Source organism: Argiope bruennichi, chromosome 7, assembly GCF_947563725.1.
Source record: "Argiope bruennichi chromosome 7, qqArgBrue1.1, whole genome shotgun sequence".
NCBI lineage: Eukaryota > Metazoa > Arthropoda > Arachnida > Araneae > Araneidae > Argiope > Argiope bruennichi.
In genome coordinates, this window is record NC_079157.1 from 126,066,132 (window position 1) to 126,082,464 (window position 16,333).

Genomic DNA, 16,333 nt, shown 5'->3' on the forward strand with positions numbered 1-16,333 from the left:
TAACTTCGAACAAATATAACCAATATTCCTGGCGAATCAGCTGGTTGCCTGCGGTGGCTAGCACTTTTAACAAGCTGAGGAATTTTGCACACTAATCCAGAAGAATCAGTTTATTTCATATTTCAATAATATTTTTTTATATTTGAAGATGAAGCATTATACCCTTATGTAATAATGGTTTGAAACAGGAGTGGGCATTAAGTCGATCGCGATCGACCAGTGGACCGCCAAGACATTTTGGGGTGACTGCCTTTACTAGGACTTAAGACATGCCTACTAAAAGAAACATATTTATGGAAAATCGACGAAAAATTTCGAAAATATTTCTGAGGAGTTGTTTAAAAACGGAGACACATTAAACAAAGAGAAATATTACGATGAAATAATAAAACTTCACTGCGAATTCGAGGGACGTTTTCAAGAATCTACTAGACTAGAACCAATTGCTACAGTCATGTTTACCCACTTCGCAATGTTAATGTGGAAGAAACATATATTCTGTTTATCTCTCGAGGAAAACGAAGTTTTTCTCTTTCAAAATGCCATAATTTTAAAAGCACGTTGTTCAGATCCTAAGAATAACTTTTGGGATTTAATGGACGAAGTAAAGTATCCCAATTTTTTTAAAATGTTGCATATCATTTAACATCGTTCTTTGGCTCTACCTACCTGTGTGGATCTGCATTCTCAACGATGAATATAATTATGACAAAATATATTTTCTGTCTCACAGACTCAGAAACCAGTGTAAGATTATCAGTTATTGATTATATACCGAGATATTCATGATTGGCGGGCAGTATGCTGACTAAAGTCATCTACTAACTATAATGGGTTCTAATTCTACTGAGAACCCATAACTGCGAGAACTAACTTTAGATGAAAATTATTTATTTTCTAAAGCAGTTTTAATTGTTTTCTATTAAATGCATCTTTTGATATTTTTATATTTGGGGCTATTATTATTATGTTTGTAGTTATGTAGGTAAGTATATATTCCATATTTATTATTAAGTTGTAATAACTATCATAAACCCTCTTTTTTTACCACACCTACGCCACTGGGTGAACCACAACAGCTTGAAAAAATTAGAAGCAGCCCGGCCCCTGAAAAAGTCTGCCCATACCTGGTTTAAGAAATGCATGAAAGAGCGTCTTCGATCAACATTTCTTTGGCTTTCAGAAGGAGCGCGCAGGTGTGAGAGGACAGTAAATTATTTACTTGCCTTCCTGAGATGCCGGTCGTCCGAAATTGCTAACGGAATGTAATCCAGGTGCATTTGTGTCAGGCAGTTCATTAGCGGAGAAATGTCGGAGAAACAACTAGCGACAAGTTCATTGGATAGAGCACACATACCTTATGTTGATCTTCGAGGAACAACAAAGATTAGAAGCAAACAGGGGAATGAGCAGGCCTGTAAAATTTGCAATCGATGAATTTTCTTTTGAATGTTTCACTTGAATAGAATGAATCATTTTTAATCTTTCTTTGCAGGATGATGGAAATTCCCATCATAACATTTAGTGAACAAAAAATTGTACTCTAAACGGGTGTACTGTAAATTCGTTGTGGCAGGCAACTTTTTTCACGACTACAGCTTAATAAAAAACGTAGTTGTAAAAAAAAAAAAAAAAAAATCAATTGTCACAATTATTATAGCGGATTTGAACTTGTCATTCTGCTGTTTATTGCGGTTGGAAAAAACGTCAGAATTCTTGAATATTTTTTTATAATTCATCTGATATATTTTTGCTAATAAAAGCGATAATGAGTGGGGAAAAGATTTGTTTTTTGTATTTCTGTTATTTTCTGTCCAATTTATATCGAATACATCAAATAATCTTCCCAAAACCACGTGACAGAAATTTACATCACTATGCAGTTGTTTCACTTCTAATGTATGATGAAAATGATTTTTACTATATGTTTATTTTATATTATTTTTGTAAAGAAATTTAGAAGAGAGGGGCATTGAAGATTGGCCAAAAGTAGGTGTGTCACTCCAGTGCAAATACCCTAAGTGCAAAGGGTATTCTACCATCTCTTGCACTAAATGTGGAATTAATTTGTATCTAAATAAAAATAATAATTGTTTTAAATTATCATCAGGAATAAAATTGATACAAAGATATTTTTTTATTCATTTTGTACTGAACTTAACATGTAAATTTGCATGATGATAGATATTTCCATCATACCGTTTTTTTTAATTATTTTATATCATATATTTATAGTAGAATTTTTTTTTTAAATTTTTTCCTTTAATCTAGAACATGAATTATATCACCCTGATTTATCTCACACACACACACACATACAAAATCATGCAAAAAAGGGTTAAAGATTATCGAGCAAAAGATTGATAAATTTGTTTGAGAATCTTTTTAAACTAAATATGGGAAGCCCAACCTCCTATTGGCGCTTAAGTTATCGAATAATAATGATGAGAAAATTTGATATTTCATGACCACTCTTTCCACACCACTGAAAGGAAGGGGGTCGAAAACCGATCGGCAGTGCGTAAAACTAGTCGGAAATGGCATGGCGTGGAATGGAAAATAAAATATCTATTGCACTATTCAGAATGGGATGTCAGCGAAGGGGTCGGGGAGAGCGTTTTATGTACACAAGTAATAACTGCTCACTAACGAAGTTGTATTGAAGCTGGCATGGAGCGCTCGTGAATGACCGATCTAAGTGAATAGCTTAGGAAGGCTAAATAACATAAACAAGGGTAGTTCAAAGAAATGAATTTTTAGAAACGATTTTTAACCCTTTGCTGCTTCAAAAGAGTGATGCATGTAATTGAGCAGAGGGTCATTTAAGAATCGTTCGATCAAGAATGAAGATCTGCCATTCCCCCTTCAACAATAAGGCATTAGCTCGCAGATAATTTCAAATAGCTTCTTTGAAAAGAAATTCGGTGCCTTATTTCGGATTTAAATTTTGAAATAGATATTCTGAAATAATTTTTAAAAGATAATTTTTCATTCATTAAATTTTACATTTATCGGAATTCGAGAAATATTGACGAAAAAATAAATATTATATATAAGTTTAAATTTTCTGAAGCTAATCATTCGAATTTCTTTTATTAGGGAAAACTTTATGGGTGCACAATGTTGCCTCGAAACAAAGAACTAACTTTTACTCAAGAAAATACAAAACATTGAACTTTCTTAAAAAATTAAAGAAATATTTTTGTGACGGAATATGTAATTTTTTAGCTGACTGGGTTTGAATGAATAAATCAAAGGAAAAAAATGTTGGCAAATCGTTTAATAGTTACCAAAAGGAATGGTTAATGAATCGATTAACCGCTTCTTGGTTGTGAAATAGAGAAAAAATTTATTTCATAATATTAACAAAATGAATTTAATTTATTAACCCTCTGGGTATACATTTATTTGATAGAATTTTCCCTTCGGAACACGTATAATTCATGTAAAAGCAGTAAATAATGCACAAGATTTTAATTATTTCATATTATTTATACTATATAATCCTACATGCTACTGAGATTACTTAAGGCAATTAGTATTACAATACATTTAAGTAAATATATTCAAACAAACACATGACTTTCTGATACGACAAATATAAATTCTTTTTTAATACATTAATATTAATGTGTGTTTTAAGAAATGTTTTATTGAATTTATTTTCTTTCTGAATTAATATTGAGTATGGTTTGGGCCCAGTTTGCGGAATATAAAATACGAAATAATTATTAAGTTAATTATTAAGTTTGGATCTTCCATCCAAAATAGAGAGGAAATGAGAATCCATTAGCAAATAAACATTCATATGCAATTGCCTTCATGCTTTGGCCGTTCATGAGGCACGAAATGTTTCTCTCATACTGACGATGGTCACTAACTCAAGGAATAAGTCGCAATGGCCCTCTGATAGTAAATTGAACAATGGAATAATCACTGAAAGTCAAATGTTGCCTTGCTTCACAATTTTTCTATGAGTGAATCCACAATATCAGATCATTGCGGAAGTTCGCGCCCGATTTTCATAGATGGCGTCCGAGTGCACACTATAGGGAGACTTTGTTTATCAATGTTCCATTTTTTTTTTGTTTCTACAATTTTTATTTTTGAAAAAATTGGTCGACTTTTTAGTACGACTCATTTTTAAAAATGGACAATTAAAAGGTTCATTTCCAACATGTCCTATTTCATGCATTTCGTAAAGATCCGACTCATGTAAAAACACACATACATTTCGGCTGTTTCTTTAGGCCATACTCCTGTCCTGTGATTTGTGAAAAAGGATTTGATGGATTTTGGAATGGCAATTTTACGCTGGAAGATGAACCAAAACGTAACAGCCTTCCGATATGGAGTCAGTAACGGAGTTCCTACTAGGCATAGTAGGCAGCTGCCCAGGGTCGCAGAGCTGAAAGAAGTCGTGGGCAAGTAAATTAAAAGTTTATTAGCCTGGCTGAAAATAAATAATTTCATTAAAAATACAGATTCAACGAATTGTAAAATATAGAATAATATCAACACTCTGCTGTGCATAATGAGTCAGGCTCGTATCTGCTTCTTTAAATTCATTTAGTTATTGCAATAGTTAAGGGAATCGAAAGTTTGAAATGTATTGCGTATACGTGAGTCAGCTGAGCTTCTTTATCAAAAAAGACGATACCTCAAAGAACTTTCTTAATTTTTTTTTATTAAAGAAAGTAGAATATATCTTACACATAAAATAAATTTAAAAGTCCATATTGACAATAACACTGAAACGCGCAGAGAAAACTCAATTATTCGATTGCAGTCAATTCAGTTATTATTTGATTCCTTTGGGGATAAGCGCTGTTCCATCTGGACAGTTATAATCCGAATGACTGAGCAAAAGCGCAAATCAGTTAATGTGCGGAAGCTCAGAACCCCATAGTGAGGATGTATGTAAAATAACCAGCTGGAGTGGACACCTAAAACTAATAAAGGTGTTGCCCACCACCCACTTCCAAAAATGGTGGACTTCGGGTAAGTCAGAAAGCCTTGCATAGTATTGGCGTACGAAATATTAACCTTTCGCGTAAATTTAGTATTTCTACTGAATCCATCAATTAAAAAATTCACAAAATCGCATACAAAATTTGATGCATTTAAATCATCACGTTTTTGAGTTATCGTGTTTACAGGCTTACGAAAGGACAAACAGACTGAGGGTCAGCCTGCTTTCGTTGGATTTGACGCGAAATTTGGTAAGTATCTACAGTATAATTGTTAATTCTGTGCACCGAATTTTATCCTATCTCCCTCGGTTTTGTATTATCGTGTTAATTGATATTCAAAAATAGTAGGACAGGCAGACTTCCTGTGAATGGCTTTTACAGAAAATTTGACAAAAATCTACAAATTTGGTGTAAAGATTGTATACTAAATTTCACTTATCTAGCTGAAAACGTTTTTGAATTATCTTTGTCAGAGACAAACATTTTCCAAAAAATGTATTTTTCTAATTCAGGGAAGTGTAGACATTGAAGATTCGATAAAATCTCGGTTTCAAATTTTTCGACGATTACAATACTTCCATACACTTTCCGTATCTTTCGTACACTTCGTTTATGAAAAAGTGAAAACGGCAAATCTATCAAATACTTTTTAAGTAAACAAATTTAAACTGGGATTTAGAAGGGGGGGAAAAGAGCGATGAAGCTCCGGACATAAAATTCTGAAAGGCAAAACGAAGTTTCTTTTCTCGGAAAGCATCAGAATCAAATTTCTTTTCGAGTCATCTCAGACAAATTGTTTGGGGGAAAAAATCTATGATAACAATTGATTAGAAAATAGATATTTATCACGGAGTATATTCATTGTAAATAGTTAAAACATAATTCCGCTCAAATGCACGAGCTTTACAAAATGTTTAAAGATCACTATGGAATTACTTTTTTTTTACGGAAAAATTCGCTCTATAGCACCTACTGTTAAGCCAAGTTAACTTGTCTTGAGAAATAGTAGCGTCAGAAAAAAAAATTTTCAAGACTGAAAATGATAAAAGTGCACACTCATTCGATTCTGGTTCTCGAATTATTGAATGGTTTAGTAATAATATCAACTGAACACAAAATTGCCACTAATAGCCGTCCATATATTAATTTAAACATTAATTTATAAAAAAAAAATTACATCTATTCATCAATTACTTATTTGCCAGTATGCTAACGTAATGGTCATTGTTTATGTAATTTATTTATTGTTTTTAAAATGCAAATTTCTGAACCTTATTATTTTCCTTCCCCATTTGAATTCTATTACTTTAAAAATAACTTTTTATAAGCTATTATCCAAGGAATGAAGAAGGAATGTGGGTTTTTCTTTATTTAGGAGCAGCAGAAACCATTGCCGCTGCCCTGATATAATACAAACAAACTACTCAAAACTTTCTAAAACGCAATAAATGTCTTCAAATTCATAAAATAATACAGATTTGTTATATTAAAAGCAAGTCCCTATTACCTTGCGTTGAAAATTATCAAAGACTATTGAAAACAATTTACAATCTGCAAATGCAGATTGTAAATTGTTTGCAATGCAAAAGCGAAGAAATGCAAAAGCGAAATCGATGTTTTGTTATATCTTATAGATCTCAGAAACATACAGCAAATCAAATTACTTGAATATAATCAGTGCAAAAAAAGAACAGTCAAGCATATGAAATTCAAACTGTCAAAGACAATTGAAAACATTTGCAGCTTCTCAGGAAAATATGCAAAAACGAAATCGATACTTTGAAATATCATTATAACCGCAATAGCATTCATTATAACCGCAATAGAAATAGATAGCAAATCAACTTACTTGCATATAACCAACGCAGACAAAGAACAATCAAGCATAGGAAATTCTTTGCTTAACTTTTCTAGAAGACAGTCAGACAAGTGTAGTCGAAGTAAATAAACGTAACCCAGAAACTGCGGGAAACTGTTCCGCTCCTGCAATACAGTCTAAACTGAATTAGATGCTCTCCATTTCGCTAAAGCATCGTTGCAGCCATCCTTCCCAATCATCCCCTGTTCCCAATTACCAAAGCTGATCTTGCACTTTCCATTTTAATTGAAAATTTTCATTTGAAAGTAGATAGAGAATTTTTAAAGAAAAAAGGGGGAGGGGGAAGAACCGCTTTCAATTACCGGTAAGGGCAATCATTTGTTGCTTCTTTTTTTTCCAACTGCTGCAACCGGTATTCCACTTACTGGGTGATTATTTTTACTGCGCATTTGGATTTTCTATTATCTTCTTGTTAAAAGGTGGGATTAAAAGTGTATTTTTTGCCCATTTTTGAGTGCGATTTCAATTGCTGAATTCCGCTTTTGAACAATTGTGTTTCTCTTCCACGGACATTTCTTTGCATTAAATTTCGATTTCAGTATATGCATTTAATTTCCAGATTCGGCTTATCTATTGTGCAGTTATAAAATTTTAATTCATTTCAAGTAGCAAGAATTGAAACTAATCGCTTTGTAACCAGATTTGTCAGGTACACTTTTTCTTTCAATCCATTACAATAAATCGTCAATTTATTTTCATTCATTGTGAATTTTCTGCAAAATAAATGACATCCAACTGTCTCGAGATTTTTTGACTTCTGAAGATCAAATGTTTTCACGCGTTTTCAGTTATATATGAATCATCAAACATTCGTACCATCATTGAGGGCTTATAATCAAACAATCTTTTTTAAAAATTTGTTTGACCTGACAATTGAAAAAATATGAGAATTCTCCAGCATTCAAATTTGATTATGAATGTGGGCGACGTGCGATGAGCTCTCTGCTTATTTACTCTCAGACAAGAATCGAAAGACTCAATTATTATGCAGTGAAACCTCGCTTAACGAAGGATTCGCTCAGTGAGCAAAACAAAATTGAAACTCTACAAGCATTTGCTTAAAACTCTTCGGAGTCTGAGTGAGCTGAGCTATTCTACGCCAAAACTTCTTCCACATTGATGAAAGAATTCTCATCAAAGCAAAACAGGCCAAACCAGCATGTGACGTCACTCTGTCTCCTCGCCACTCGCTCTGCGAAACATCGCTCGCTAAGTAAATCGAATAATGTTTAAGTTTTTTTATTATTTAGTGAATATTCTAAGTACCTATTCAATAAATTTGGAAAGTTAGATAAAAAAATCATGCAATATGAATAATTTATTTAAATGTCAAAAAAAAAAAAAGAAAAGAAAGAAAGAAAGAAAAAAATCCAATAAGAGTAAGCATGTCAAATGCATCTAATTTTTCATGAAAATTTTTGAATCTTTTTTAGATGCAAGCAACTTTGCACTTCAAATATATAATGTCAGTTTTACCTCTTTATTCAAATCAGAAATATCATAGTTTTAAGAGTTTGATAAATCAAAACTTGATCATATGGGTTTTAAAATATAACATACACAAATGTCCCCCCCCCAAAAAAAAAATTGTAATATCAATGTATGTCATAATGACATTTTACATATACAAAATTATTTTTAGTAAAAAAAAAAATTCAATACAATAAAAATACAAATTCAGTTTTCATTTTAGCGCCATTCCATCTGCTCGAAACATGCACCGAGTCAGAATGTCTGGTATAGCGAAAAAGCATTTTGATTTAAATATTTTAAATAAAAAAAGATGGAACGTAAAATTCAGTATTAACGGTTCACTAAATAGTAATAAATTATCATACAAGCATTTGAAATGGCAAATAAAAGGTAAGGTAAAATATAATAATAATTAAAAAAAATAACTCATTTTTGTGGAAAAAATTCCAAAAAAATAAATAAATGAATCAATTGTCCCAGAACGAGAAGTTCTTAAAAAGAAAATAATAATATGAAAGTAAAGAATCAACTAAAAATATAGCATGAAATTTCATTATTTCTTAAATAAATAGTAACTGTTCAGATTTAATATTCGGATATCAAATTTGAACCAGAAAATATGCTTTATTTACAATCAGTTCAACGTAGCGCTAAAATATGATAGATATATATGATTTATGATAGGTATAAATGACTTATTATAGATGTTCACTACAAAATATTCCCCCAGTGATGAAGGGAACGGAAAGTGATGACTTGGAAGTGAATGCAATCATAAGAATTATTGCAATATAATAGAAAAATGAGTAACAATATATTGAGCAAGAATTATAAAATATAAAACTGTCGCTTACTCGCTTAGGAAAACGAAGAACTCTGGTATATCTAGTTATTTTTAAATTTTTAGAATTATCATTTTGTTGCAAAATTCCGTTTGGCAAAGCTTCCGTTTGATGGTGTTTCCGAAATTTCATAGGCTGTCTGTCTATGGTGACAGTTACATTTTTACCATTTAACAAAATTTTTATCAGTCCGAGATTTGACCAAGTGAGCTCCAGAATGAAGAGGAGTTAATGGTGGTTTAACTCTATCATTTCTGAGAAATATGTGACTGCGTGAAGTTAAGGAGGAATTTACGAAAAATTTAGAATTTCCATGAAGAATAGGATTTGTTGGTTTTAGTTTTTTCATTATTGAAACTAAATTTGTCACATAAGTGGGTGTTACAGTTGCATTCACTGCAGAATCATCACTCAGCAGATCAGATGGCAAACGCAATGTAGCACCATATACGAAGTGAGATCTTTTTTAATAGCAGTACGCAAACCTAGCAAAACTATAGGCAAAGTTTCTGTCCACTTTATATTTTTGTGAGCCATAAGGAAACCTTTAGATGTCTATGTAGTCTTTCTATCACACCATTTGATTGTGGAGGGTATGCAGCTGAATGTATTTTGTGACTACCTAAGTTCACGAAAAAGTGTGGATTCAAAATTTCAACCTTGGTCTGTAGTGATAGTTATAGGTGTTCCAAATCTAGATATCCAACCATGCACAAGTGCTCGTGCAGCGGTCTCGGCTGACATATTAATTGTTGGAATCACCTCAGACCATCTGGTGAATATATCTGTAATCGTGAGACAACACTGATAGCCTTCAAAAGTGGGAAGGAGTCCTATGAAATCGAGATGAATGTGAGAGAATCGAGCATCCTGTTCGGCAGAGGTGCTAAGAGGAGCTTTGGTGTGCTGAAAAACCTTAGCACGTTGGCATTTGACACATGCACGAACTCGATTTCTTATATCCGATTTCATTGTCGGCCATATGAATCGTTTGGAAATTAAATTTGAGGTAGCTGATGTACCAGAATGAGATTTTTTTTAAAAATGGATAATTTAGAAAATTATTTGTCGGAAAGCCTTTGGAATGAAAGGTCTGGGTTGGGATTGAAACATGTCACAAATTAGATGGATATCTTCTAAGGGAAAATAATGTTTTTGCAAATTTAAAGATGTGTTTGACTGTAATAATTGCTGCAACTCAGAGTCATTTAATTGCTCTTGAACAATTTTTCTATAGTCCAGTTTTGAAGGAGCTGTGATTAGGGATTGCAATACTGGACCAAAATTGCAATACCGGTATTCGGTATTTTTTAGATCTTAATACCGGGATACCGGTTTTAATACCGGTATTAGAAATTTTAGAAAAAGAAAGAAAACACAGGTGTTTTTTTGTTTTATTTGCCAGTTTTATTAGAAAGGGTAAATATCACAAAAAATAATTTGTAACTTATAAATTATAACAGTATATAAAGAATCACAAAAAAAGTAAAGGAACAACTTATTTATTTAAATCACAAAAAATTGTAAATATCACTATTCAGTCTGTGGTACTAATACAAATTTTTGAAATGTGATATTAAAAAACATAATGCATCGTACTGTCATTAAGCCTGAAAAGTAATTTTGTGCAAAAATTACTAGCTGTCGAAAACGCTCTTTCGGCATCTACGATAGTTGATGGTACTGTTAGCAATTTGCGATATACTTTTTCCAAATATTTACCTCTAAATCCCTCATCTTCAAATAAATTGATTTCTTATCGGATGGTTTTGGATATAGCTGATTTCTGTATTGTATTTTGGTTGGTTGAAATTTTCTTATTTATCGCTAATTCTAATTTTTGTACAAGAGACAATTCCTTTTCACTATCAACATTAGCGTCATCATAATCTTCGATAACTGAACCGAATTCTTTTGAATGTGGATAGGTTTGTGGGTAAAAAAATTTAAGAAAATTTACTATAAACTTAATCAGATTTGAATTGGTTATTTTCTTTTCTTCTTTTTCATTTTCATTTTTAAAATCGTTATAAATATGTAAATACCATAAGACATTTTCTATTTCGATATGCCTTTCTTCTGTGCGATTTTTGAATGTAATATATAATCTTCAGATAGTAATGTGTGCTGTTCTAGTGTGATGTGTACTGTTTGGAGTAAACGGTGCCAACTTGTTTAAAAATCTAATATTAACATATATTCTGTTTTATTTTCGTGTATTTTAATATGTCCTCTTTTATAGAAGAACGTTTAAATATCTTAACAATTTTTCGAACTTTATAAATTATAGGAAGCAATTCTTGATGGGTTAATATTTCATCCTCATTAGCAATATCTTCTTCAACAATTACATTGTTATTATCTTCATTGTCAATATCACTCTCACTCTTACTCTCTTCAAAGTTGGAATCCGAAGTTTCTATATCCACAGTATTTGGATTCTTCTGTTCTTTCTTTTTTTTTGGTATAATACATCTATTATTCCTATTGCTGATTTGCACCAATCAACTTTCCAACTTTTTTTTCATAACTGTTGCTCCATCAGTCATTATGGATACAATTTCTTCTTTCAGGGATAATCCATGTTTCGCTAATTTAGATTTAAGCAAATAATTAAGCCATTAATTAGTTCATTAATTTCGCCCGTTAGGGAGACATAAAAACAAAAATGTATACTGTTTTGTTATGTTGGCGATCCCTGAACCTATAGTGGAGACAATTTTAAAAATTTCTAGTAAATACCGAAAAACCGGTATTTAAACTTGTGAATACCGGTATTACAAAACTGTACAAATGGCTCAAAATACCGGTATTCGGTATCCCGGTATTGCAATCCCTAGTTGTGATTATATCGATTTCCATTCGCGAAAGAGCATCAGCAATTATGTTATCTCTTCCGTTAACATACGAATATCAGTTGAAAATTGTGATATATAATCTAAATGTCTGAGATGACGTGGCGTACATTTTTCAGGTTTTTATTTGAATGCAAAAATGAGGGGTTTCTGATCGGTGTAAATTGAGAAATTTCGACCCTCAAGCATATGACGGAATTTTTTTATCGATGCATAAATAGCATATAATTCTCGATCATATGTGGACTCTGACGTTTATTGAGTCTCATTGACAAAAAGGCAGTTATTTCCCCTTTATCATTGCACAATGGCATCAAAGAATTTCCAATTGCTACATTTGATGCATCCGACCAAAGACCAGGAATGGGTATTTTAATAAGGTAGCATTAGCAAGAGCCTGCTTGGCCAAAATAAATACTTGATCTGCTTCATCAGACCATTGAAGTGGATTTTCTGGTTTTTTAAAAGGACGAGAGGATTTATTTTTATTTTTGTGACCCTCTAAGTATTTATTCAAAGGATCTAAAATCTGAATAGCTTTAGGAATAAATCTTATATAAAAATTATACATGCCCAAAAATCTACGCAACTGAGTTAAAGTTTGTGGTCTGGGAAATTTCTGAATAACTTCAACACGATCAGGTAATGGTTCTAAACCATTTTCTGAAATTTGATATCTTAAAAATTCTAAGCTAGATACACTAAATTTACATTTTGAAAGATTAATTGTTAATACATAATTACACAATTTAGTAAAAAGAGCTCTGAGATGGTGCATATGCTCCTGATGAGATTTTGAAGCTATTAAAATATCATCGATAAAGACATATACACCCTCCAAGTCTCTAGTTATTTCATCTAAAAACCTTTGAAAAGTGGCAAAAGCATTGCATAGACCGAATTGCATTCTTGTGCTTTCAAAAAGGCAGAAAGGAGTAATTATTGCGGTTTTATGAATATCCTCAGGAGCTATAGGAATTTGGTGAAATGCTTTTACAAGATCGATATGTGAAAAACTTTTATTACCATGTAATTAATTCACTACTAAAATCAACTTTACATGGGATTGGATATTTATCTTTGACCGTTTGGGCATTTAAGGAGAGATAATCGCCAACTGGGTGCCAATCTAATGATCCCTTTTTCGAACCATATGTAATGGAAATGAATAGTTACTGCTTGACAGGCGTATGTGGCCCAAATGAAGCATGTGTTGGAATTTCATTTTGGCAATTTTAAGTCTGTCAGGTGCCAGACGTCGAGCTTTGGCAAATACAGGTGCACCAAATGTTTGCATATGATGCATTACATTATGCTGATCAGTTTAATCCATGCAAGGTGATTTAGTTAAGAAATTCACTTAATAGCTTATTGTTACGAATCTGTGATGCGGCTCCCCAGCATAGTTGGTTCCATAGGAGGTTCCAGAGCTTGGCGACGAATTTGGCGACTTTGGCGCCAAAATAGATTATACCCGAAACATCGAGAATTTTCCCGATCCGTCCAGTAGGAACCGAGTTACGCCTCGAACCTTAGTGATTGGTTGAGAGGCTTCTAGCCCTGCCTCCTGAGACCTATAAAAGGAGCAGCTTGCAGCTGCCGGGGTCGTCGTGAACCAGTGGAGTGCGAGAGTAGTCGGAATCGACGGTGAAGAACTGGTCTTCCAGGGATAAGCGGAGCAGCGACGGAGACAAGCTAGTACTGAACTAAGCTGTGCGCTACTGTCTGCAGTAGAATCTTGTTGTATGCTGCACGTCTCGGCTGAAGATAATCGTCTTCTGTGCTGTATATAGTTGTCGTCTTTGTGCTGTCCTGTGAGTCTTCGTGTAAATAAACGTCGTTGTTTCATTTTCTACTGCCGCCTGCTGGTTGAGTGTTCTCCACACCATATAACTCCCACTATCCAAACGAACCCCGGAAATTTCGTAACATTATTATACTGATTATCGCCACATATAGTTTTTACAGATGCAGTATTAGCATTTTCCAATACAGCATTATATTTTAATTTAGTATCTTTATCATACAAACAACATTTTCTTAGATCAGCTTTTAAGTTGTAATGATACAAAAAATCAGCACCAATTATTGTTCTAGAAACATTACAAATATAAAATGGAAATACAAAATTCTTTCGAAGTCTGAAATCTAAAGATAACAATTTTTTTCCATAAACATCTATTGGTGATCCATTTGCAGCATGAAAAATTTGAATGGATTTTTGTAGAAAACTGACTGGCTACGAGATTAATTTTTAAACTTTGTTGTATCTTTCTTGTATCTGGCAACTTCTTTATGAGATTTATGAAAAAGCGGTTAAACAGTTAAAGCTGCGCTATTACAGAGAAAAGTTGCTCGTCGAGTTTTACGTGAGAGATCTGTTATCTATTGTACTATTAATACAAAAGTGGCAAAAAATCTCCATACGTAAACTATATGATCAGTTAGAAACAAAACTAAGAGCTTTAGAGACTTTGGGAGTGACCAAGGATAAATATGCAGCAATGTTGTTTCCTCTCCCTGACGAGACTTTAAAGGCATGGGAGCGATTCCGAACTACACATAGACGAGTGAGGGAGGAGGTGACGTATAGTTTAACAACCGAGGAAGAAGATACCTCTTCAAGAAAGAAAATGCCAATTAATGATCTAGATCGGCTTCTAGACTTTCTCCAGGATGAAGTGGAAGGAGAAGAAAGAATTTTGCTAGCTATCCAAAGTTTTGATCAATTTAAAAAATCAAACTTTTCCAACAACTATAGAGAGTCTAACGAGAAGAAGTTTCAAACCAGAGTATCATCAGCAACTGACCTTTTGTCATCTAATCTCAATAAGAGGAAGTTCTGCATTTTTTGTACTGAGGGACATAATTTATGGAACTGTAAAAAAACTTCTAAACTGATTTTGAATGAAAAACAAAGTGCTGTAGAGAAGGCCTATTGTTGTTTCTTGTGTTTGAGAGAGGGACATGGAGTGAAGATGTGCTATTCCAAGTTCAACTGCCAATTATGTGGGAAGAAACACCATTTAATGTTGTGTAGAACATTGTCACCAGAACCCAATTCTTCCTTTGTCCATACAGATGTTAAAGTTCGAGAATCAGTGATACAACACGAAGAAGCTCTGGCTAACTTGTCTAAATCTTCCAATGTTTTCCTACAAACTTTAACCATTCTTGTGAGAGGAGAAACTACTAAATGTAAAGCTCGAATCATCATTGATTCTGGATCTCAGCGGTCGTATATTCTGAAAAAAACAGCTGAAGAAATGAATTACAAGGCCAAAAGGAGAGAGTATTTACAACACGCACTGTTCGGTGGTTCCAATGCATCAACCTGCCAACATGATGCGTATATGATATATTTGTCAAGTGTATGATGATACATGATATGAGTATAACTGTCATTTTGAAGTACTCGGACAGGAAGTGATTTGTGGCTCAACATCATCTAGAAAACAAGGGTCACATTTTAAAGAACTTACAGAGTCTACAACATTCATTTGGCAGAAGATTTGGATGGTTCAACTGAAATTCTCATAGGAGCTGATGCTGCAGAAAAGCTGATTACCGGAAACTATCTCCAACTAAAGAATGGAATTACTGAAATTGAAACAAAGCTAGGTTGGACGGTTATTGGATGTGCCAATAGTGAGAATACAAGTTTATTAATCACTTCAATGCTCACGACAAATGCTTGCATAACAGATTTGTGGACTCTTGACTCTCTTGGTATCACAGACCCATCTGAAAAGAAGACGGCAGTTGAATTGTAAGAAGCAGAGAGGCAACATTTTTTAGACACAGTTAAAATAGAGAAATATTGGTATGTTGGGAGTTTACCTTGGATTGAGGATCATCTTCCACCTCCTGACACTTTTGGACTTTCTGAGAAGAGATTACAGAAAGTTGTAAAGAGACTTAAAACCGAAGGACTGCTCTAAGCCTATGGAGCAGTGTTTAAAGAGTGGTTAGAAGAAAATATCATAGAAGAAGTGACTAAAGACGAAGTTGATCTCCCTGCACATTATTTACCACACCGTCCTGTTTTGAATGAGAATAGTACAACCAAAATTAGACCTGTATTCAATGCTTCTGCCAGACAGAAAGATTTCTCTTGTCTCACTGACTGTTTAGAAACTGGAATTAATTTGATTGAATTGATACCAAATATGGAGTTATTACTGATATTCGCAAGACCTTCTTGCAAGTTTGTCTGTCACCTTCTGATAAAGATTTTTTGCGTTTTCTGTGGATTGGAGAAGATGTAAATTGAATTACTTTAGACATTGTCGTGTAGTTTTGGGTGTGTCA

At 33.2% G+C, this 16,333-nt stretch overlaps 1 protein-coding gene across 1 annotated transcript; it reads left to right on the plus strand.

The window, feature by feature from the left end:
• The first annotated feature begins 14,526 nt into the window (after positions 1-14,526).
• On the plus strand, positions 14,527-15,399 carry LOC129975567 (uncharacterized). The gene has a single exon (XM_056088630.1). It carries the CDS (start codon positions 14,527-14,529, stop codon positions 15,397-15,399), a length of 873 nt encoding a protein of 290 aa, XP_055944605.1.
• The last annotated feature ends 934 nt before the right edge of the window (positions 15,400-16,333 follow it).

Excerpts from the sequence above, each read along its gene's own strand:
- LOC129975567 (XM_056088630.1), top strand. The coding sequence starts at position 14,527 with ATGTTGTTTCCTCTCCCTGACGAGACTTTAAAGGCATGGGAGCGATTC.